Raw genomic sequence first — 24,165 nt, forward strand, 5'->3', positions numbered from 1 at the left:
AGTTTGACACCGACATCCCTATTCTACAGACTTGTTCATACCTCTTCACTAATGCTAACCTTTTTCCCCTGAAAATGTCTGTCAACAGTAATGTGTGATCGGTCGGTGTATTGTGTTGCCTCAAGGCCGGGCGGCTTTACGGTGATGTCTTATTTTATCACAAAATGTGCATCACCTTACCCCACTGATACACTAGTGCAAAACATATGGTAGGGTGGATTGGCACTTTTCAGACTGAACCCCAGACAAGAAGGAGCCATGTGTAAACTTGCTTTGATAGCTATGTCACCAACAGTTGTGCTCAAAATAAGGGTAGGGCCTCTGTCGGGGCACGGCAAACACACCGACTTTCAGTGGGCAAAAGGTAAAAAGAAAGGAAACTAGGGCATTGATGAATGTAAAAAGCAGAGCGAAGTGGAACAGATTATTCAAGATGCTTGTTGCCTTGGACTGATGTGGGGAAGGAGCCCCAGCAGACAAGTTGTTGAAATTCTTACTGCAAGGTTAAATGTTCTTAAAAAGGGAAGAGAGCATTGGTCATTGCTGGGACAGAATTCCATTTTTTATATTCTCTGAGGCCACTTTCGGGGCTCCTAACAGTTTTGCGTAGTTTTTGGTGAATCATCTATGTGTTTTACAATACTTTTGTGGCAAGAGGGACATCCACTTAAGTCCACTTTCAACTTCAACCCATTGTGTGATATGCAACGCTAGTAGCCGATTTGGCTACCAGGGCAGGTATGCTTGCGTTTGTCATGCGCCGTAGCTGGTTGCTGCTACTTACCTGATGCAGGCCGACGCCTGTATTCTTAGTGGCGCCTCGTCCCTCGCGTCAAACTCAGCTCCTGGACCGCAGAAAAAGACACCACACAGGCAGTTGGTGTCTACGCAGCCGGGAACAGGGCCGCTAGTGTTCTGGGTCACTTCCGAGTTACACCTAAAGAATTCCAGTGACGCTTGTTTCCATGACAACGAGCTACAACGAGCCATACAAGGAAGATGGACAATCTCCTTGTTGCATCTCAACGCTCCTCTTGCCTGCTCCTCTCCCTGCTCTGCTGCCAGAGTTCTCTCATTGGGCTCTTCTCTGCCTCCAGTCGTTGCCTCTCCTGGAGGCTCTTTGTTTTTTCACTGGCTGGCTCTTTCCCAGCCCCTGCCCTGCTGCTTCTCCTTGCTTCTGCTGAGATTCCCATCCCTCTCCTGCGTTCTTCTGTGGATATTCCGCCTGGCTCTCCGGGATCTTCTTGGCCATCAGTACTAAACCTCCTGGCTCAATGTCTGCACTGTCTTCACGCTGTGTTATTCTAGGAGGTGAGCCCACGGTGTGGAAAGTCTGTCCCTGACCTTCCCTGAGTTCTCAGCACCACAGAGTAGAAGGGGGCTGACTTCTCGGATTGTGCAGCTACAAGATCAATCTGGAACAAAGTCAAGAGAGTGCAACTCACAAGGTATCCCAGACTGCGTGCTAAGGAGACCAGATACTTGACAGCTTTTCATGCACTACAGTTTGAGCGCTATGTAATTCGATCACCCTGGAGGTGTGGGTTGGTAGTAGTTGTAATTTAGTTCTGGCTTCACCAGTGATGCAGTCATATTTACAGCATCAGCAGCCCCATGTACCAGTATGCGAGTTATGCAGGTTCTATTACATTTTTCCAAGCCCCAATCCAAGCTTTTTAGTTTTGGGGCATTGCTGTCACTGTATGGACCCAAAGGCACCCACAAAATGGCCACTGTGAGGACATTGGCACAATCTAGAGCCCCATGCTGTACCCTCTAGTGTGCTTTAAACTGGCTTAGCCTCAGCTTCTGCCTAATACCTTTCCTGTGTAGTGAATATGTTGTCGAGTCGTTTTTAGGGTTACCCTGATTAGCTGGCTGCCAAACTCTTGGTGGATCTGCTGGTGTGTGATTGGAGGACTGGGTTATGCCAGCCCCAAAGTGCATGAACATATCTAGGGGAGACCCTACTCATTCCTGAAGTACTTACCTAATTTGCCAGAGCACATGTGTGAAGATGGGCTGCTGCATTTGAGGTCTTGATTGGGCCATATTGGCTGGGCCCAGATTAATTTGTCCTTGCAGTTTCTTCTAAGATTGCTGGATGTCCTTCCTGGTCATTTCCTAGTCCTCCCCTGGTCCTCTTTGCTGGCAGTCTCTAGCTGGGACTGAGTCATTGCTGTGCTGCTTTCCTGCAAAGTCTTCCAGGATCTAGCACCTTGAGGCAGAGAGTCCTCATCGTCTGGAAAAGTGATGGGTCACACTACCCTGATTCAGGTATGTGTTCAGAAGTCCTGGGTCACCTCCATTTGTTGCTGCTGTCACGGGACATTCTTTGCTGGCTGGATGCTCCATCTTGCTCGTCACACTTCTGCATCTCCTTGGTCAGGCTCCTCAGTCTTGTGCTGCGTTACCATTTGCTGCTGCTCTAGCAGGTGGGTCGCCCTCTTGGGAACACTGACCATTCTCTTTTTCATATATCTTGGTCGTCACTGGTCCAGGGGGTTCAGGTTCCTGGATAATGGATCCTTGTCCCAAGCATGTAAAAGGGCTGTACCTACCGTGTTCTATTGCCATTTCCAAGATGAATCCCCAGTGACTGGCGGCCTAAGTATTTGTCCCTGGCTCCTTGGGTCCAGATATACTCCTTGTAATCATTCTCAGGGGTCTCCTGGTCTGAGAGTAGGCGGGTGTTGCAGCTCCCCTCTACACTCGACCACCACTGGCTTGCATTGGCCCGAATCCAGCTTTGCTTCCATCCTTCAGCTGACTAGGTCTTGAATCTGGAGCAAAAACTCTTCAGTGTTTCCCCGGGGTTGGTTGTGTTTATGACAACACATCTGGGGTAGAACAAGCTTGCCTGTGTCCTGGTATTTCTGTGTCCTGAACTCCACCCAAGTGATAAAAAGTGTACTTACCGGACCACTGACATTTTTCATTGGTCCTCCTTGAGCCCCCGGATGTTTACACCAAAGACTGAATTTTTAGCTAGTACCTGTAATTTATTAGCCTTTAAAGTAATAAATCACTGCCCTTCTGTACATAGAAATGCAATGATGTTATAGTATCTAACTTGGGTTATTTTGTTTCCACCTATTTCTAGGACAGTATTGAGATCATGCAGGACTTGTATTATAAGTTTAACTGAATAATGACCTTTGGTGGCATTGTTTTTATCCCTTTACTCTCAATAGGTATTGTACTTATGCAAAGGAAGATCCTGTACTTTCCCCGTTTTACCATCTACTGGGGCTTAAAGAAATAGTGCAATTGTTCACATCCTGGATTTTGTGGATCCCAAATAGTACTAACTAATATGCCTTGCCTATGTCTAGTGATCCCTTTTGCTCCCCGTCGCTAGCAGTATAATGGGTTTGCCACCAGGTATAGATTTGGTATGATCTATAGGAGTGGGAAGGGTCTTAACTAAGGTCCAATACTGTTTTTATCTATGCTGTGTTTACTGTGTATTGCGTCCTAAACTGATAGAACTACTTTGAACATGTAGTGACCTTTGTGCAAGTATATAATGAAGTATGTTTTTCAGTATACTTGTATGGTGTAATTTCTTAGGATTTCTTAGGTTGCCTAATGGGAAAAACTGTACCTATTCATCACACCCCCCTACCCACTGGCTGCTTTGCCATTGCTAACCATTGAGTTGGTCTATGTTTTGGTTAGAACCCAGCCTTGCCCTCAGGGCAGACTACTTCTCTGACCAGAGGGCTAGGAAAACAGTCATCAGAAATTGGGATTGTCAGACTCTTGCCTTCAACTTCCATGATCCACCACCATTGACTATGCTGGATAGTTGCTGAGCTGGATTTTCAGAAGGAACCCTCAGGGAGGATTCTGAGAGCCCAGCCTAGTATGGTGATCTGGAAAGACACTGAAGTGCAGCCAAACCAAGTCAGGTATGGTAGCAGAGTGTTAGGCAAGATTGTGTGCAGTATCCTTTGGAAGACTACAGCAACTGTGACCTCCTGGCAATAGGAACCCAACCTTTGGTACAGGTCTGTACTACACAGGTTGGTAGTGTGGCTGAGCAGCCAAGCTTATCTCAACAAGGGTCTATATGAGCAGTAGTGTTGTAACACAGAGTTTCACAGTGACAGGTATTCAAATAAACGCTTACACTCAAGGTTTCTTAATTAAACAATTATTAATTTATTTAACAGTCAGTTATGTAAGCCTTCTTCAGAAGGGAGCAAAACATGTAACAATTATAATACACTTCAAAACACACTGTTTCTCTAAATCAGATGATACGCATTGGGGATGGCACACAGCCATTTCCTACACCCTCAGGTGACTTAAATAGCTAGGACACTGTGGACATTGATGTAATACTGGTACATATAGAGCAATACTGAGATTGGTGCAAAGGTTAGATATGGGAATAAAACAAAGGTTAACAAACAATTCATAAACAGGTAAGTACTTTTTGAACCTTCCAATGTATGTTTAACCCTTTCCTGGGGGAAAAGGTAAAGGCACAGAGTCGAAGGTAAGAGTCTCTCAGGGAGCCAAGACAGAAAATGTTGGTTTTACAAAGTCTAGGGAAGCTGAAGATCTTCTCTGAAGCCAAGTAAAAAGTATTGCATAATGTTTTTAGAAATGTTTGTAGAAATAAGATTCACTTGAAGGGCCACATGCTGTAAGGCTTGTGAGGGGCAAAGCTGTAAGCAACTCTGCAAGGGCAAACAAGTCTCAACTGAGAACAAGTAAGTCTACACAACAAGAGGCAAGTTCTCTTAACTTTACAGTACCTTTGGTTAGAAGAAATGGTTCCACCAGTCTTCTGTTCATGTACAGCTCTGCAGATACTGTTGTTCCTGGGCCTCAGTCAATGGGCCAAGAAGGACGACGTCTGGGGACTCCTGCACTGCAATGGGAAGGTCAGCGGCAGCAATGGCCGAACTTCAATTCAGCTGCACTTCGCCATTTCAGCTCCTCGCGTCTACAGCAAAGAGCAACACCTCGGTTCTCGGATACTACTTCAGAATGTCCTCGCAACTGGGGTCCAGCACTCTGTTGAGGTGGCTCAGGCTTGGTCAGTCCAGAGGATCTTCCTGGCGCTCGGGTCCGACTTAAAAGCAATCCACTCGGTTTGTTGTTCCTCTCCATGGCACTTCGGTTTCAGCAGCAGGGGAAGTACAGCCAGCTCCGAGAGGATGTCCAAACAAGTTCACTTTGGGGTTGATTGGTCCCACCAACCCAAGGTGAAAAGTCGTCCATGCAGGGCTTCTCTAGTCGAAATAAATTTGCAGCAGCAGGGCTTCACCGGGCAAACCAATGGTCGAGGAGTTGCAGCAGACGTCTCTTCCATGTTCTTCGGATTCCTTCGTCCAGTGGTCCACTCTGCCTTGCAAGCCAAAAAGCCTTGCCTTTTATGCAGGTTTCTCCCATTCATTCCAGCCTAGCTGTCAATCACACAGCAGGGTGGCTGTCCTCCAAGGACAGCCAACCGGCCAATCACCTTTGGGTGTTTTCCTGTAACCAAGGGGATTAAGCACAGGGAGTTTCGGGCACCTCCCGCACTTCCTGCCCCTGCCAGACATACTGGAGCCAGAGGCGAGCTTCACTCGTGAATCCCGCCAAAGTAAAAAAACGAACAAAAAGACCAAGGCGTGCAGAGTAATCTCAAGAAGGACCTTTCCTACAAGAAATGGTGAAAAAAGAAGACTGGGGCTATTTTGACAAAATGGGCACCAATAGGTGCCTTACTGCAGCTGCAAACGCAGTCCGTGGTACAAACACACAATGGTAGTAAAAAGTAAACCACTGCCACCGGTCATTAATTGTAGGAAGGGTAACATAAAAATGTTACATGAGAAACTAGACAAGGATTGCCTCCGAAAGGAATGGCAAGAGTTACCTCCTCGCTGTTGGTAGGGTCTTGCCATAATTTTGAGAGTCTCATGCTCATTCTTTGCCGTTTCTAAGGCATTGTCTACTGCTGGGAAAACCGATTAGCCTCTACTACTGGCTTGTTTATAAGGGATTCCTGTGTTTCGGGCTTAAAACCCGAGTTTTTAAACCGGGTGTGCTTCTTAAGAAGGGAACCCTAGGCCAGGGCCTGGCCCGCTGTTTCTGCTGTATCCGAGGTGTTCTTCAGGATATTTTGATTGGACTGTCTCCCCTTCGATACAACCGCAAGCAGGCGTGATTGTACCGGTTCCGGAACTTCTTGTAGGCCCCTGTTGAAGTAAGTTCCATTGTACTTCATTATAACTTGCCAGCAGTGTAGTGTTGTTGTCAATCCTGGTGGAATATGCGGCTGACGTAGTGATGCACTTTCTGAGGGCGTATAACATTTTACAGTCTTTATCTGGTGGTGCCTCTGATGTGCGAGGGTTGACCACTTTGTTAAGAGATGGGGACAACAATGAGGGTGCAAGTCGCTTTTTGATAGAGTCAAGCAGTGGTATTGCTTGACTTTTGGGCGGTTTTCTTTTAAGATATCTTCCCCAAAGTCTGTGTCCTGTACTGCTTCTTGTGTGACAATTTCAAAATGGTGTGCAGCCCTCTTTAGAATTGTGTTGAAGGCCATTTGGTCGTCAATGGGTGAGGCTTGCCTCCAAGGAGGTGAGGAGGGAGGGTCTAGACAAATGGCATCTGGATCTGGAGTAGTAGTGGGGGAAAGCCATGTTGCTTCCCCTGCCGGCTGTTCCTGACCCCAGTCTGGGCACTGGTCTGGTCAAAAGGATTTTCTTGATATTGATTTTTTAATTCCATCGCGCTCGTACACAAATGTTTCAGAGCGCAACGAGACATCGGAGGTGAATGAGGGGGTAAAAAAACAACGATCTTATAAGACCCAGTGACATTGAGAACGTGCAAGGGAAAGGAGAAAGTGCAAGGGGGGGGGGGGTGGAAAGTGCTGAGCAGATAATACAGATAAATAAATAAATAAATAAATAAATAGTAAAAGCAAAAAACAAAAGAAGTGCAGCCAGCAAAAATTACAAGTGCTATGTAAGTCTGATAAGAAGAGAAGAAGGGGGGGGAGGCCGAATGGTTACAGATACAGACCCCTAGCGCAAGGGATTGCCAGGAGGCAGTGCGGGTGGGTGGCAGGGTGAGCAGGTACCTGGGCCCCAGAGTCAGAGGGTAAGTCAGGTGCACAATGCGAGAGCAGAGCAGATCAGCAGGGGAGAGGAAGAGCAAAGGCAGAAGCAAAGCGGAAGGTCTTGAGGTGCTTCCGGAACTTGAGAGGATTCTCCTCAAGTTTCAGAGTGGCAGGGAGGCTGTTTCAGAGGGAGGCCCCAGCCAAAGACAAAGATCTACCCCCAGCTTGTTTCTCTGAGAAATGATTGACCCTGAGGGAGTTGGAGGTAGAGGAGCTACGGGCTCAAGAGGGAAGGTATTTACAGAGGGAAAGCTGAAGGTATTTTGGACCCAGGCCCCAGAAAGCCTTGTGGACGATGCAGAGAGTTTTGAATTTAAACCTTGCAGCCACTGGGAGCCAATGGAGAAATTTCAGGGCTGGAGAGATACGATCCCAGGGCTTGAGGCCAAGGACAAGTCTTGTGGTCCTGTTCTGGATAAGTTGCGGAGAGTATAAGCAGGAAGATTTAAAAAGAGACTGTTGCAATAATCCGGCCTAGAGAGAACCAGGGCTTGGGAGACAGTGAGCTTCTGGGGGAAGGAGAGGAAAGGCAGAATACCGCTGAGGATGTGCAGTAGGAAGATTGATTTTTTTGAGACATCAGAGATGTAGGCAGAGGAGGAGAGAGTGGAGTCGAAGATGACCCCGAGGTTCTTAGCCTCAGGGTGGGAGGAGGAGGAAGGCCAACGGAGGCCGGCCAGGGAGTGACAGCAAAGGAGGGGGAAGGTGTTCCGAAGAGGAGGATCTCAGTCTTGCTGGCATTCAGGCAGAGATTATTGGCAGCGCACCAATCCTGAATGGCAGATAAGCAGTCAGAGATGAGAGATGGAGAGGAGGTGGTTGAGGAGAGCCTGAAAATGAGTTATGTCATCAGCATAGCACTGGAAATTGGAGCAGGAAATGGCAATGCGGTGGGCGATAGATGCCAGGTACTGGTTAAAGAACCAGGATGAGAGCTTAGACCCCTGCAGAACAACGCAGGTAGAAAGGGAGATAGATGAAAGGAAGGACCCAAGTTGGACCTGGGACAGTTGATCAGACAGGAAAGAGGTCAGCCAGTGCCTGATCAGTGATACCCAGGTTGTCACAGAGACGGTTGAGCCGGATGGAATGGTTGACTGTGTCAAAGGAAGACGAGAGATCGAGTAGGATGAGGACGGAGGGAATGTTAGAGTCAAGCTTGGAGAGCAGATCTTCACGGTAGTTCAAGAGAGCAGTTTCCGTACTTCTGGCAGCTCTGAAGCCAGATTGATGGTCGTGGAGACAACCAACAGAATCAGAGTGAAGATTAAGCTGCGAGATGGCCATCTTTTCCAGGAGATTGCCCAGAAAGGGAGTGATGGCGATAGTTAGCCAGGCAAGAGGGGTCCGCTGTGGGTTTCTTGAGAAGAGGGTGCACAAGAGAGTGCTTCAGAGGAGAGGGGAAGGCTCCTGAGGCAAAGGAAAGGTTGCAGAAGTCAGCCAGGGCAGGAGCGAGTGTGTCAATGTGGTCCTTGATGGTTTTGAAAGAACAGGGGTGAACCTGGCTTGACAAGACTTTCATTAGATCCGACTTGTCTAGAGACCTCATCACGGGAAGAGAGTGGAAAGCAAAGGACGAGAACGAGGGTGGGGGTGGCTGTAAGAGAGCCAGAGTTCAAAGAAGGAGAGGGGAGGAGAGGGGCAGGAGACGAGAGGGTGGACAGGATATCCTGGGTTTTAGAGATGAAGTGAGAGGCAAGGGCCGTGCAACGGGCCTGGGAAGCAACAGGAGAGGTAGAGACTGCAGCAGGGTTGGGGAGCTCCACGCAGATTTTAAAGAGTTTGGCCGAGTTGTAAGATGCTGCAGAGACACGGGCTTGGATGTGGGCTGAGGATGAACAAGAAGCGTTCCATTTCCACTCAGCGCTGTACACTTGCGTTCAAATGTAGCTAGGTCAGAGTCATACCAAGAATTGCACTTGGCTTTGGGCTTCAAACAGATCCTCATGACAGGGCAAGAGCATCAAGAGTATCTGAAATAGAGGAGTAGAGTATAGATAGGGCTATGTCAGGATGTGAGTCAGCCAGAGGGGGAGAGAAGGTGGCGGCGAAAGTCTCTACTGACACACGCTTCATGGGACGGATATGCGAGAAGATAGGTGGCAGTGTTGAGGTTGGCTTGGACTGGGGGATACAGAGGGAGAGATAGGAGGATAGGAGGGAGTGATCACTCCAAGAGAGAGGATTGGTCAGAGGGATGGAGATGGGGAGGTCAGAGGAGATCAAGACATCAAGTGTCAAGCGAGCTTGGGGGGTTGTGTGCTTTTCTTTTTGTGGTGCGGGTGTGCCTCTGTCGCTGTAATGTTGTCTCCCCATAGCAGCACCGGTGGCCTGCCTGCTGGGGCCATGGACAGCCACTTCAGACACTGGCTGTTCTGCAGAAAGGTCAATAGCCTCCACATTGGAGCCATAGCTAGCGCTTGAATCCTCATCACCCGAGGCGCATGCAGTGGCGGGGTAACCACTCTCGGCCTGCATAGCATAGGCCGCCCACGGCTTCGTCCGTCGATCATTTAGCGTCTTTGGACGTAAAAGTCGGCAATACTTGCAGGACTGCTCGTCGTGATCACGAGACAGACACTTGTTACACCTTCAGTGAGTGTCCTTCCACTCATATTTGCTGGTGCAGGACGGGCAAAACTTGAGAGTCCTCTCCACAGCTGAGGTGAAAAGCGACAGCAAAACCAGAAGGGGGAAATAGGGGGGGAAAGGAAATGTGTTCTACAAAGAATCAAACCCTGGGACCCCACTCTCCCGACTGTATAGGCCTGGCCAGAGGGCCGAGGCCACACGGTCGAAAGCGTCAACCAAAGCACCAGCTGCCGAAATCTGTAGTCGTCTTCGGCGTAGGTCCAGAAGTAGTTGTCAATGATGAAGGGACGAAAACTAAACGACCGACGGTTGTGGATAATGAAATATATGAAATATAACTTTGCAAAGTACGAGCTCCACATGGGGAAACCAGCTAGCTGGGTGGAAAAAACAATCTGAGGGATTTTGGGTACACTACACATAACGTTAGGGATAGTGTTACATGCATGCCCATTTTGATGTCCCCCTTTTGATTCGAGAAAGACAAAATGCAATACTCCGAGATTACCACTAGAAGTCAGTCTATAAGCACAGCATGTGATTCTAAGCAGATTCACAAGCATCAGAAATCTGTGTTTTATTAAGTGCGTGACAATGTTTGTCTACAGGTTTCATTTGCTTAGTGTGTATTTTAAAGGCCAAATAAATCATTGTATATGTTTGTACTTGCCTGTGTAATTGGAATTATTGATGTTGCTCTGTGTGAACTCCTTGTAGCCCTAGAACACTCACACATGCTTCCTGAGAATAAGCCTTGCCGCTCTGCTACCTTACCTTAATGGGTTTGACTAGTCTTCTGTGTCTTCCCTTTTCACCAAAATATGTTGGCCTCGGAATATCCACCCCCAGAGTTGATTTTAGAAATCCATCTCAACAGCTAGCAGGGCAAGGGTGCTGTTAAAACACCTCATTTTTGTGCCCAGGTGATCTGATCAACCGGAATGTGCGTTTGTGGAGTAGGCTGGTAGCAGCTGTGATTTAGATTTGGATACACCAGCGTTTAGTCACTTTCACTGTACTAGAAGCCCAATGCACCAATATATCCACGGAACAGAACAAGATCCGAAATAACCCACATTTTGTAAATGGAAGAAGGCTGCTCTACTGCAACGATGTGGACCCAAAGGGGGATGGGCTGAACCACTACCAGCTTCTAGTTTCAAAACATTTCCAAAGGCAATTATTGAAATGGCTCACTCTCACCTTACCACCAGACTTATGGGCCTATAGACTGCCAGAAGTATGTTTTAAGCAGGTTCTACTAGCCTGGAGTACATGCCCAGATTAAGAACCTTTGCGCAGTGTGTCCCATATGACAGAAGTACCCTTTTACAGCAATTGTATTGTTTTTTAAAATCTTTTTATTTGCATTTTCAACACAGAACATTACAAATAACCTTTTAAACAATAACAAACACAACAGAATTCTACTGGCACTTTCATGTTGGAGTCCTTAATATTTCTTATCTGCATGATTCACAGCAGGGTCCCTCTTCCTCCATCCGTGGTGTTCATATGCCATATTGTGCATTTCGGCCGGGTGCGAATGGGCCAGCATCTCCTCTCTCGGCACCCTTCGGTTCATAGTTTCTGAGCTGCCTCCGTCGTCCGATTAGTTCTCGGCCTTGCCGTCCGAATCGCTCATTGCTTCCGAACAGTTCTTTCACAAGTGCGTTCCATGCTAATATCTTAGATCCATTATTGCCTTCTCCCCTCTGCGTCGCCCTTGCCCACACTGATGTTTCAGCTACCGCCCACTTGGTCTCGTGCTTGTATTCCACACCATTTCTATGCAGCGTTTCACCAGTATTGTCATCAGGTCTTTCATTTTTGCCAGGTGTGTTCTCTGCCTGTCTCCTCTCGGAAACAGGCCCAGCAAATAGGAGACCGGCGACCACGCCTGCAACTGGATACCTCCCTTCAGCAACCTTTCCTTGATAGTTTCCCAGAAGTCTGTTTTATTTTGGGCATGACCAGAACATATGCACTTTATCTGCCAGTTCCTCCAACAGCGCGGGCAGCTCCGGGTTTGTTTGTCCCCATGCTTGACATTCTTTTCAGCATCAGGTATGCTCTTTGTGTAAGATAAAGCTGCATCTGTCTGAACCTTGCGTTCCTGGACACTTTTTTGGGATACCGAAGGGCCCTGTACCATTCCTCATCTGTGAAGGGTTTCTGAAGTTCTTCCTGCCATTTCGTACGTGCTCGTAATTCGTTGGTGGTTCCTAGTAGTTGTTCGTAGAGCCTGGACGTTGTGTGTCCCCCCTTCAGAGACGTCGTACCATAAGTCCAGTGCTTCCCGGGTGTCGTCATCCTCCGGTAGGGTCTCCCATCTCTTTTTTAATTACTCAACCATGTTATTATATATTATGAATTGACCCTTGTGTATGCCCTGTTCTTCCACCAGGGTCTGGAAGTCCACCCAGTGCCCGTTTTGCCACAGGTCTCCCATTTTGGCCACCCCTTTGTCCTCCCACTTTGTTCTGAACGTTGCCAGGCTTGCAATGTGGACATCCATCAGTCCCGCAAGAGGGATTTGCCTGGAGCAGGGGTCTCTTCTTGGATTTTCCATGCTCTTCTCAATAGGTTTCGGCCCAGCTGGACCATAATGGGAAGGGTTCTGGCAGAAGCCTTGTCTATCCACAGAAGCTCTCTCAGGTAATATTGCCTCAGCGACGATCAAAATAGTATTAAGTCTATGGATATGTCCTCGCCCAGCCTCTGCACCACGAATTGGAATTGAGCTGCCAAATAATACCGCTAAAAGTCCAGGAGCCTGATTCCCCCCCATTCGTAGTCTCTTTGTAGTGTGGTCAGTGCTACTCTGTTTCTCCCTCCGCCCCACAAAAACTCTCTTGCCATGGCGTGTAACTGTTTGAAGAACGTCCCAGGGATATTGTAACAAATGTTAGTGAAGTAATACAGGAGGCGTGGTAGCACTATCATCATCAGCAGGGACGCCCTCTCTATCATCCCCAAAGGTAGTGTCCTCCAAAACTGCATGGCCTTCCCTATTTTGTCCAGGGCCACCTGTGTTATTACCCTTATGTGTCTCTTTTATGTCATGGTATATGTCCACTCCTAGAAATCTAAAAGTATGTGGGGTCCATGTGAGGCCTAAACTCCGGTAGCCGGTCAGGTGCCTTACCTCTCAGGCACGCCAAGGGGAACATCGAGGACTTTCCCTTGTTGATGGTAATCCCTGATAGCCTGCTAAATGCTCCCAGGGCTTCGAGCAGGTCCGGCATGCAAGTCTGCGGGTTCCGGACATGAAGCAGTATATAGTCTGCACATATTGATATTTGGTCTACCTCCCAATCTATCACTATTCCGGTGTCCTTGTACTCCGCCCTCAGAAAGGCTGCAAATGGTTCAAGGGCCAAGATATACAATATCGGGGACAGCGAGCATCCCTGCTTCGTGCCCCGTGCTATGCTTCACTCTTCCGAAACATGTCTGCCCATCTTCACCCTCGCCTTTGGATCCTTATATAAAAGCTTAATCCAGCGTAGGAACCCGTCACCTATCCCAAAGTGGTTGAGCACCCCCATAAACCAATCCCAGTTCATCGAGTCAAATGCCTTTACGGCATCTAATGATGCTGCTGCGTTTTCCCACCTCTCCCTGATTCATGTTGTCTATAACATAGTGGAGTCTGCGGAGATTCCACGTTGTATTCCTTGCCGGTACATATCCCGTTTGGTCTGGGTGCAACAGGGTGGACATAACCCTCTTGAGGCGGTTGGCCAGGGCCGCGGTAAGAATCTTGGAATCCTGGTTTATCAAAGCGATCAGTCTGTAGGACCCACACTCTAGAGGCGATTTTCCTGGTTTAAAAATTGGTACTATTACTGATTCCGACATGCTACTCGGTAGCCTCCCTCTCTCGTATGCTTCCTCTAATGTCTCCAGCAGTTTCGGGGCCAGGGTGTTCCTGTATTTCTTGTAGAATTCCCCTGGTAGCCCGTCGGGCACTGGGGATTTACCAGTAGGGAGCTGGGCTATGACTGCCGACAGCTCTTCCACTGTGAGGGGCGTATCTTATATCCGGGCCTGTTCCTCCGTTAGTCTGGGAAGTGTAATTTCCGCCAGAGCATCAGCTATATCTCCCTCTTCCCATTCCTGGACGCAGGAATATAGTTTCTCGTAAAATCTCGAGAAAAACATATTAATACCTTCCTGGGTCCTGATCACCACTCCCCGTTCATCTATGACTGCATTTATCGGCTCTCGTTTGCCCTCCCACGTAACAGTTATTAGTTATTCATTAGCTTATTCTCCCCTTGGTTCCGGAGGCCCTCCGGTGTGGAGTCCGTCTGTGGGCCTTAGCCTGTGCGCCTTAATCCGCCGCAATTACACTCACCCTACACCGGGTCTGCTGGCTGGGCAGTTGTCCTTGCTGGCGTCGGTCTGTCCGGCAAGATCCTGCGGGTCACGGTTCCTGCCGCTCCTCTGCTTGTGCCAGCGGCTGCCAGCAGATCCGCTGTGTTGCACCTGCTGCAGGTTTCCGACGTGGGTGCCTCCTCTTGTCCTGGTGTCTCGGGGCACGACGGGCCTCTTGGGGTGAGCCCAGCACCTGGTCACCTCCACACGAGGTGGCAGGCCCCTACTTCCTCGTGCCTCCCCTTCGTTTGGTGCAGCTTGTGTACCCACCCTGGAGACGCTCTTCGTTCCGGGACTGCTCTCTCTCACGGCCTCCAATGGGCACACCGCTGCATGCCCATATACCACAAATGCCTCTGGTGCCCTCCGGTTGCTTTAGCTGCTTGGGAGCTTTGGATGGAGCGCTCCTCACCAGGGCCAATCAGTCTCCCACATGACTGCAGTCTCTGTTGTGTTGTCCGGGGGCCCTCAGGTAAGGAGTCCGTCTGTGGGCCTTGGCCCTTGCACCTCAGTCTGCCACCCGAACACAATCTACACATACCCTGCACCGGATCTGCAGGGTGGGCGGCTGTCGCCACCAGAGCTGCCCGGGGTTGCTCCTCCTACGCTGCTCTCTCTCACGGTCTCCGTTGGGCACACCACTGCAGGCTCACACTCCCCCAAACGTCTCTGGTGCTCTCCCGTGGCTTCCACTGCTTGGAAGCTTTAGATGGCAGCCCTCCTCGCCTGGGCCGACTGCGGTGCCTGCCGTTTAGTCCGTTCCCATCCGCCCCACGTGTCGGCCGTGTGCCCTATCACGGTCCCAGGGTGTGTCAGGCTCTCAGGTCGGTCGATGCGCTGATCGCCTGATGTTGGTGGCCCGCTTGTGCGCTGGGATGCGTCCCTTGCACTCTCAGCTGCTCGCCCTACGTTGCCCTTGCTGTCTCCGTATGGCACCTCGGTTGCCTTAGGCAGGCGCGCCTGCCATTTTGTGTGCTGCTCCCGCCGGAGCCTTAGTGCTTCTCGTGGACGAGCCCCGCTCTGATTCCCACCGGAATTTCTGTTGGGTGCCCCCCGAACCTTCTTACACCCCTCTCTGCTTATTTTTCACTCGGATGTACAGCGGATTGCTTCAGCTCACAGGATCTGACGACGGATCATGCAGGGGCTTAGCAATTAAGCTCCTCGCTGCATGGCCGCCAAGCCACGACCCCCCCAGCAATGGTATGGTTAGGCAAGATTTTGTGAAATATCCTTTGGAAGACGACAGCAACCTTGATCTCCTGGCAATAGGAACCCAACCTTTGGTATAAGTCTGTACTACACAGGTTGGTAGTGTGGCTGATCAGCTAGGCTTACCTCAAGAGGGGTCAATGTGAGCAGTAGGGTTGTAACACAAAGTTTCACAGTGACAGTTATTCAAATAAACACTTATACTCAAGGAATCTTGATTAAACAATTACTAAATTATTAACAGTCAGTTATATAAGCCTTCTTCAGAAGGGAGCAAAACATGTAACAATTTATAATGCACTTCAAAACACACTCTGTTTCTCTAAATCAGATGATACCCATTGGGGATGATACACAGACACTTCCTACACCCTCAGGTGACTATAATATCCAGGGCACTGTGGACATTGATTTATTACTGGTACATTTAGAGCAATACTAGTTTGGTGCAAAGGTTAAATATGGGATAAAACAAAGGTTAATAAATAATTCATAAACAGGTAAGTACTTTTTGAACCTTCCAATGTCAAGTAAATGTAACCCTTTCATGGGGGAAAAGGTAAAGGCACAGAGTCAAAGGTAAGAAGAGTCTCAGGGAGCCTGGACAGCAAATGTCAGTTGAACAAAGTCTAGGGGAGCTGAAGTTCTTCTTTGTAGGTAAGTAAAAGTATTGCACAATGTTTTTAGAAAACTTTGTAAAAATAAGATTCACTTGAAGGGCCACAAGCTAGGAAGCTTGTGAGAGGCAAAGCTGTAAGCAACTCTGCAAGGGCAACCAAGACAAGTCTCAACTGAGAGCAAGTAAGGCTGCACAACAAAATGTAAGTTCTCTTAGACTTTACAGTACCTTTGGTTAGAAGAAATGGTTCCAGCTCGCTTCTGTTCATGTACAGCTCTGCAGATCCTGGTGTTCCTGGGCCTCTGCCATGGGGACAAGAGGGAGGACGCCTGGGGACTCCTGCACTGCAACGGGAAGGTAAGCGGCAGCAATGAGCAAACTTCAATTCAGCAGCATTTCAGTGTTTCAGCTCCTCGCGTCTGACAGCAAACAGCAACACCACAATTCTCGGATACCACCTCAGACTTTCCTCGCATCTGGGGTCCATCACTCTTTTTTCTGTGGCTCAGTCTTGTTAAGTCCTGCTTCAAGGAAGTCCGGACAATCTTCCTGGCACTCAGGCCCATCTTAAAAGCGATCCACTCGATTTGGTGTTCCTCTCCCTGGCACTTTGGTTCCAGCAGAAGAAATACAGCCAGCTCTGAGAGGATGTCCAAACAAGTTCACTTTGGGGTTGATTGGTCCCACCAACTGAACCTGAGAAGTCGCCCTTGCAGGGCTTCTCTAGTAGAAACTAATTCGGAGCTTCAGCACAGCAGCATGGCTTCACTGGGCAAACCAACAGCCCAGGAGATGCAACAGGCATCTCTTCCAAGTTCTTATTCAGATTCCTTTGTCCAGTGGTCGCCTGTGCCTTCCAAGCCAAATGCCTCACCTTTTATGCAGGTTTCTCCCATTCATTCCAGCTTAGCTGTCAATCACACAGCAGGGTGGCTGTCCTTGCCAGACAGCCAGTTGGCCAATCACCTTAGGGTGCATTCCTGTAACCAGGGGGATTAAGCACAGGGAGTTTCGGCATCTCCCTCACTTCCTGCCCCTGCCAGACATACTCGAGCCAGACGCAGGCTTCACTTGTGAATCCTGCCAAAGGCAAAACGAACAATGGGGCCAAACCTGGTTTGGAGCGCAGGGTAAATCTCAAGAAGGACCTTTCTGACCAGAAATTGCGAAAAAAGACTCGGGCCATTTTGACAAAATGGGTACCCATGGGTGCCTTAGTGCAACTGCGAATGCAGCCTGTGGTAGAAACACACAATGGTAGTAAAAAGTAAAGCACTGCCACTAGCCATTGATTGTAGAAAGGGTAACATAAACATGTTACATGAGAAACTAGACAAAAGGGGTACTTAGTAACCCCTCGAGCGCCCTATGGTAAGGTAGTGTGTGCTGGGTCTAGAAAGTTACAAAACATAAGTAAAGTCAATTTCACTTCACTGCTCTTGGAAACAGTAGTTTCACCAAGAGAAGGTATTTAAGAGGCTTCCCTGTGCCACTGCACTGAAGGTGCTGTGTGTCGCTGTGCAAAAATGATGCCTATGGAGTTTGTCAGACTCCAAAGTCAAAAGAAACAAGAGACAAAATCACCGAAAAATACACGAGAGAATGGGAAAAAGGTCTCACTCTCTCCAGCTTAGAAATTAAAAGTCCTAAAGTTCAGCAAAAGAGCTGGGGGTCTCTAAGGTAGACCGATATTAGTTCACTTCTGAGAATTCTCCCCAACAGCTATGGACATAATCTAGCCCCTAGAGGCATCCAGAGCGTGGAATAAGTACATACTGGTGACAATGGACTACGCAACTCGTTGTCCAGAGGCCTTTCCACTATGAAGTAACAAAACCAAGGGTATTCTGACTATCTTCATTCCTTTTTCAAAAGTGTACGATTTCCCCATCAGATCTTAACCAACCAAGGGAGCAGCTTCCTGTCAAAACACATGATTGAGATGAAAGTATTCAAATATCAAAACCCACCACCTACATCTATCTACCCCAGGCAGGCAATGAGGTAGAGATTCTGTATTGATTTCTGCTGGTTGAGACCGAGTTTGATGCCTACCCCATGCCTTGGATTGATGAGGTTAATGAAACTCTGGGTATGGTGTAGTTAATCTCGACTCCCGACCTCACATTAGGATATTGCCAGGTCCCACTTGAGCCAGAGCCAAAGACAAAATTGCCTTCTTCTTGGCCAAGGGGTGATTACAATTTTCCGTTTTGCTCTTTGGGCTTCACAGAGCTCTAACAAGTTTCTGAAGGCTCGTGAATCGAGCGTTGGAACCGTGTTGAGAATTTTCAAATGGAAATTAGTGCATTCATTACGCAGAACAGAAAGAATTATCATGTGAGTGAAGACTCATGATTACACAGCTCTGCAATCTCACTTTAACGTAACCCTAAAAGATATTAATCACAGTTTTGGAATAAGCTGCTAAAATTCCACTGACTTGCAAAAAGAAGGCTGGTGTATAAACGTAGAAGTCATCACACTGCTTACAAAACGCTATAAGTTAATATGTTTAAAAAGCTGAAAACATTACTGTGGCTTCTGGATGCATAAATTAATCCAAGTCACTCAAAGGTTTTACCTGCTGAATGCCGACAGCATAGGTTTTCAGAAAGAACTCTGAGAACTCAAAATATTCTTTTGTCACATTTCCAGGGCTCCCATACCTACACAAAAAAAAATACATTTTTACATGAAGCAACAAAATTAACTTCTGCAATTTGAGGGGCTAAAAGACATACGCTTATGAGGATTTCAAATGTAAATGTTATTACCGTTCAAACAGACGAGCTACTATATGCAATGCCCATTTCTTACACTTCCAACACACCAACTCAGGCTTATCATCTTCATCCACCTGTAAAGTATCCTGCAAGAATAAATTATAGAAATGTGTCAAACGCAGAGGATGTGTCATGCCACACTTTCTACACCAAAGTGCCACATATTTGCTGTTTCAGAGACTAGCGCTGTGAAACAGATTGGCAAACCCATTTCTATTGAGAGCAAATGTATATCAAGCTAATTTGTAATAATGGGCTGTATGGCTATATACATCAGTGACGAATACTTTTTGTACATTTCATAGTGTTAGGTAAGATTTTCATATCACGGATACATCTTCCTGGCCTGTGTCAACCCCAGAACGTTTTGCTTTGACTAGGTAACTATTTTACCTTGTCCCTAGGTCAAGGGGACGCGTTTTCCCCCTCTCAACCAGTCTTTTACTCTTTTTATAGGTGACCTTTTTATGTCTCTCCATAGTGTATGGTTAAAGTTATAATTTCCTACAACTTGTGGGCTTAGGCTAGGTTGCCCCATGGGCTCCCATGTTCATTTCTCTTTCATGTACTTGAGTGAACTACAGCTCCCAAGTAGTAAAGAGGGAGTTTTCTTCCCCCTTTACATTTTATATATTCAGCCTGCACCACACCATTTTATGTGGAGTGCTGGGGGGATACAAGGTATCCCCTTTCTGATTTACCTGGTAACATTTTGTTATAATTGCAAGTTTATGACTTTTTAGTCTTCATTACTTGTAGGCTGTGAATTAATCGCGGTAATGCACAGAGTGACCACCATTTTGCTAAAATGGTGGGCTCCTTTTTTCGCCATTTCTTGTGCGCTTGCTGTTTCTGAGGTCTTCCCCTGCCATTCTAGGTTGGAACAACCTCAGTGGCTCTTTTGTCTTTGGCGGGAATCCTGTGGATTCCCTGCCTAGGGTCCAGAGCGTCTGGAAAGTCGGAATCGAGGGAGGAATCCCTTCATCTTGCCTGTAAAATTCAGGGAGAGATTGCAGAAGTTGTGCTGTAGTTCCTGATAAAATCTCTCAGCCTGGAAGCTACTAACAAGTCGACCACTGGACCTGAATCCAAAGGGGAAGATGAAGAAAAGGTGTCTGAGACTATTTCCAGCAACCAGAGCCTGCTGTGTAACTGGAACCTGCTGTAGCCCTTCCTTCCAAGCAACCTGGGGACTCTGAAAACGATGACCCCGACCTAGAGCCTGGTGAGATCCACTAGACGCAAGAAGGCCTGCATTTTGAGCCATCCCACGTCATGCTGCGGGCTTGCACGGCTGTAATACCCTAATACCCTGGGACCTCGAGCCAACATGCAGTGCATGGTCTTCTGAATTCCGAATCTAGCTGAAACTTTGGTGGCATTCTGCTGGACCTCCAGGGACGTGATTCCAATCCTTGAAGTCGCCTCACCAGAGTGTTGGAGCAGATTAGCGACGCAAATCCGATCAGCCATAGTCTGTCTTCTAGCTCCAGAAAAGGGTGCCAAACCACAGAGCCCCATCAAGCCGCGAAGAAACGCTTGCCTGGAGCCTTCTCCGTTGATCCCCGTTGCAGAAGCCCTTCCAGTGTCCTTTCTTCAGTCTTCATGACAAGGAATTCAGCTACCAGGTTTTTGGCGGCAGATCATGAAGTCTCCCCGTTGCAACCTCTTCCTCTGTGCTGAGTAAACCACGAGAAGATCCTCTTGCCTAGTCCCTTCGCTGTGATCCCTGCTGCAAAAGCCCTTTCAGTGGCCTGTCGTCAGTCTTCATGATAAAGGAATGAATCGACCGGGTTTTTGGCTGCAGATCACAAAGTCTTCTTGCTGCAACTCTTCTGCCGTGCTAAGGTACTGTGTTGGCTGGGATATTTACTTACCTTAAGCCTTTGTGATTTCTGTAAAGCTTTGGAGTGTTCTTATGATTGGGAGTACTCTCATCCAGTGCACCCGGTCCACTTCTGGAATCCTCCTAGGGTGTCTTCTCAGAAGTCCCTGCACCCTAATTAACTTTAAAGTGAACTACTTACTTGTTTGAACAGTGTTGCACAGGAACTCTGACTTGTCCCTGCAAGAGAACCCTATCTAACCTGCCTACAGCTGGCACCTAGACCACTAGGGTCCCTTGTCAGACTAGGGAAGGACTGGATAAGTAAAATATTCTGTCTTGAAAAGTATAACAAGTGTTTAAAAAGTACTTACTTGTAAAAGAGTTAGTTGGTAACTGTAACTGAGTGAGCAGTTACAAAAGTTCTTACGTACCTTGAATGTGTGTTGTGCCATTCGGAAAAGTATATGTAAGGTTTTGTACTCAGATAACAAGAAGTGTCCTAATAAAACAAATCAAAATCCACTAATTTGTGTGTTACTGTTTGCACAATGTATGGCAATTAATGTCCATTTTTTCTTTTGGTCAAATAGTCTTTGCAACACGTCTAGTACTCATTACAATTTTTTAACACTCTTTTAGAGGGATCAAACGTCACCCTCTTTTTTATTTTTTATTCACAATGCTTTTTCAGTACATTCTATTGTCGCGACATACAAACATTTTCATGTCTGTTCTTTTTCAACAGATTGTATTGCACCTTTGTGCTATATGGCTTACTCAATTTACAAAGATATATATATACAAATATACAGTGAAAGGATATAAAACACCCAACATTAAGTGCAAGTCCGGCGCATTAATTTGTTCCAGTCACAAACACAAGAAAGGAAAGGAGACTGGTACATAGATCATCTGCACGAGATCGGTAGGTGAGTCCCTACACAAGTTGGATGATCAATACCTCTGGTTTAGTTTAATTTTTATTATGTGCTATATCACCCAAATGCACCAAGCCCCCTCACCTGTATCCTGGATATTTTACAAACAACTTGTATATATGACAAATATGCAAAGAATAAACAATTTACAACTGTTCACATATATGCAGTGTGCTCTTGGTTTCTATTATAACCTATTCCAACCAAGTATTGTGCAACCCATGGGTTTATATTGAGTTTGGGTTGCTAGGGATTACTAATTCATCCCAGGGATCCTAGATTGTTCCTATAAAGCAAACACATTTTCCTGTTCTTGATACTTAGTTATTAGCACAGTTTGTTGACCACTCCTTAGTCAAAGTGTCCTGCTCATCATCTTTAGTTACTGGAACAGTCACTTGTCCAATCCTTAGTGAACGTCACTACTGGTTAGCTGTACATGTGGACAAGGACTCCGTTTGTGCTGTCCTTGCTTTCCTTTGGATATTTTGGCAGGGTATATTGAGTAGGTCTGCCTTCTTCTGGTTCGGGATAGGGGCACCCCTAGGTGGGAACACCAAATACTTAATTAGTGAGTGACTGGATGTGGATAGCATGAGTTAACACATAAGACTATTAAAACAAGGCCGCTAGGTGGCCTCAAAAAGATCACTGTCCTTGCAAATGCTCACCCTTCCACAGGTGGTCAGATGGGGAAGTACACTCAAGTGCAGGTTCTAGAATATAGGACAGAGTGTGGTTTAGTGCTTCTATCCGTGAGGAGCAACATGGTGAGTGTAGATAAAGAATGGATTTGGACCCACCTCAGGGAAGTAGGCGTGTGCTCTTCTTCCTGGGGCTTGTGGGTCATTAATAATATGACTCTCACTGTCCAGTGTCCTACTCAGGAACTGCTGTCTCGATCTACGGAGCCAGAAATAGAGTATATGATGCAGATGTATATGGGCATGTGCAGTTAGATGAGAGAATCCATAAAGCGTGTGCCTGTGTGCTCTGGGTCAGCTAATTAATTACCTAAGGGTTTGTAATGGAATCCTCGATCTGGAGCTCCGCGGCCGATTGTTCAAAAAGATGGGAAATGTTCCCTCGCTCTGTGTTGGCAGGGAACCGTTCGTGCCGCTGTGAAAGATACCGGGCAGGCGGGTATTGAAAGACCCTCTGGGTGCGTGGATGTGTTATCCGCATAATGCACTTATAGGTGCAACGAGGAACTGAAGGGTGTTCACCTACGGAGCTGCAACTTCAATCCGCTGCTGGGGCCGGGCAATCAGTGTCGCAAGGGTTACCATGGTAACAGAAGCCTGTGCCGCTGACGCGCACGTGTGTGTCTCAGTAAAGATGGGAGCAGAGGCTCCGTTCTAGGCGGCGGCCATTTGTAAGGGTCTAGATGCAACGGAGTAAACTATGCATCCGCAATCAAATGTAGAATCTGAGTACCCCTGGTGGGGTGGAGCCAATTGGACAACTATGGGTGATGTCCGTGTGATCTGTCGCTAAGGTAGTAGTGAGTTCCATGCCTGGTTTAATGCAACATGTTGTCAACCGGTATCGGACCCGAGTCTGGGGGTTTGAGAGGTTTGGGGGGTCGAGAGCAGAATGTTCATGATTGTGTTGGGCTGGATGCAATGTGTCACACGCTGTTGTCGTTGTTGTTAAGGATACCCCTCACTATGCTGATTTAAGAAACATTGTCGCAGATGAACGGTACGGATTGGATGTGCTGGTCAATGGCAGGCCCTTGAGTGGAACCTGGCAGCCAGGAGGTGTCCCAAAAATGTATGGTTAGTGGTGGTAAAGATGGTTCCAGGTATGCAGAGGTATGCTGCGTAGGGGCTGGACGGGTCCCAAGAAATGGTGGTAATTGTGCAGATCTAGGGTGCCTATCGCATTAGCTTGTATGGGGGGGCACAGGGCACCCCGTGACAGCATCCTAGACAGCAATGCTACCTTATGTGGTAATGTACTCAGTATGTGCGCTGGCGGCCTTTATCATAGGGTATAGAAGGTCATGAGTTAAACTTTCTGGACTGGACTATCCTGAACAAAGAAGGGAGATAATCCAGCACACTATACAAGAAAAGTACAGCCAGGAACAGGCTATTACACTTTGAAAGCCATCACCCTAAGAATATGAAAGAGAACCTTCCGTATGGGCAGTACCTATGGATTTGCAGAAACTGATCAGAACTATCATAGTAGCAGCATCATGCAGACGAATTGGAGGGGAAACTAAGAGCAAGAGGTTACCCAAAGAAACTATTGAAGAATTTGAACAAGGGGGCCAAATGCACAAACATCAGAAATAATGATGCTGGCTCCCTAACATGTGTAACGACCTATGGTCCAGACACCGGTTAGACAACTGTCAATAGTAATTTGGTAGCGTAGGCCGCTGAGGAGGAGATGGAGTTCACTTGGCGGGTTAGGGAGAGAGTTGCTTCAAGGTATACCCCTAAAGTTTTGACCATTGGTGACACTGAGATAAGAGTGCCATCAATGTTCAACGCTATGCAATCAGGACCAAGTTTTAATAGCACGGGGGCAGATCTCACGAGGAAAAGTTCAGTCTTCTCATTGTTTAGACAGAGGGCATGAGTCACCATCCAAGCTTGGAGGGTAGCGTATGTTGTGCTCAGTGAGGCGGCATCCTTGGTATAGTTGCCAGAAAGAGTGAG

General features: G+C 47.4%; 1 protein-coding gene across 2 annotated transcripts in view; it reads right to left on the reverse strand.

Annotated features, from left to right (window-relative positions):
* Window positions 1-24,165, reverse strand: part of IPO8 (importin 8) — a 2,228,954-nt gene that overhangs the window by 1,475,722 nt on the left and 729,067 nt on the right. For both annotated transcript variants that reach the window (XM_069628533.1, XM_069628532.1), the window contains 2 exons: window positions 18,716-18,810; window positions 18,523-18,607 (listed from right to left, as the gene is read on the reverse strand). In XM_069628533.1, the coding sequence (XP_069484634.1) occupies window positions 18,523-18,607; window positions 18,716-18,810 (180 nt within the window). The remainder of the gene's footprint in view (window positions 1-18,522; window positions 18,608-18,715; window positions 18,811-24,165) is intronic.

This window comes from Ambystoma mexicanum, chromosome 12, assembly GCF_040938575.1.
Source record: "Ambystoma mexicanum isolate Mex_15411 chromosome 12, UKY_AmexF1_1, whole genome shotgun sequence".
Classification (NCBI taxonomy): domain Eukaryota; kingdom Metazoa; phylum Chordata; class Amphibia; order Caudata; family Ambystomatidae; genus Ambystoma; species Ambystoma mexicanum.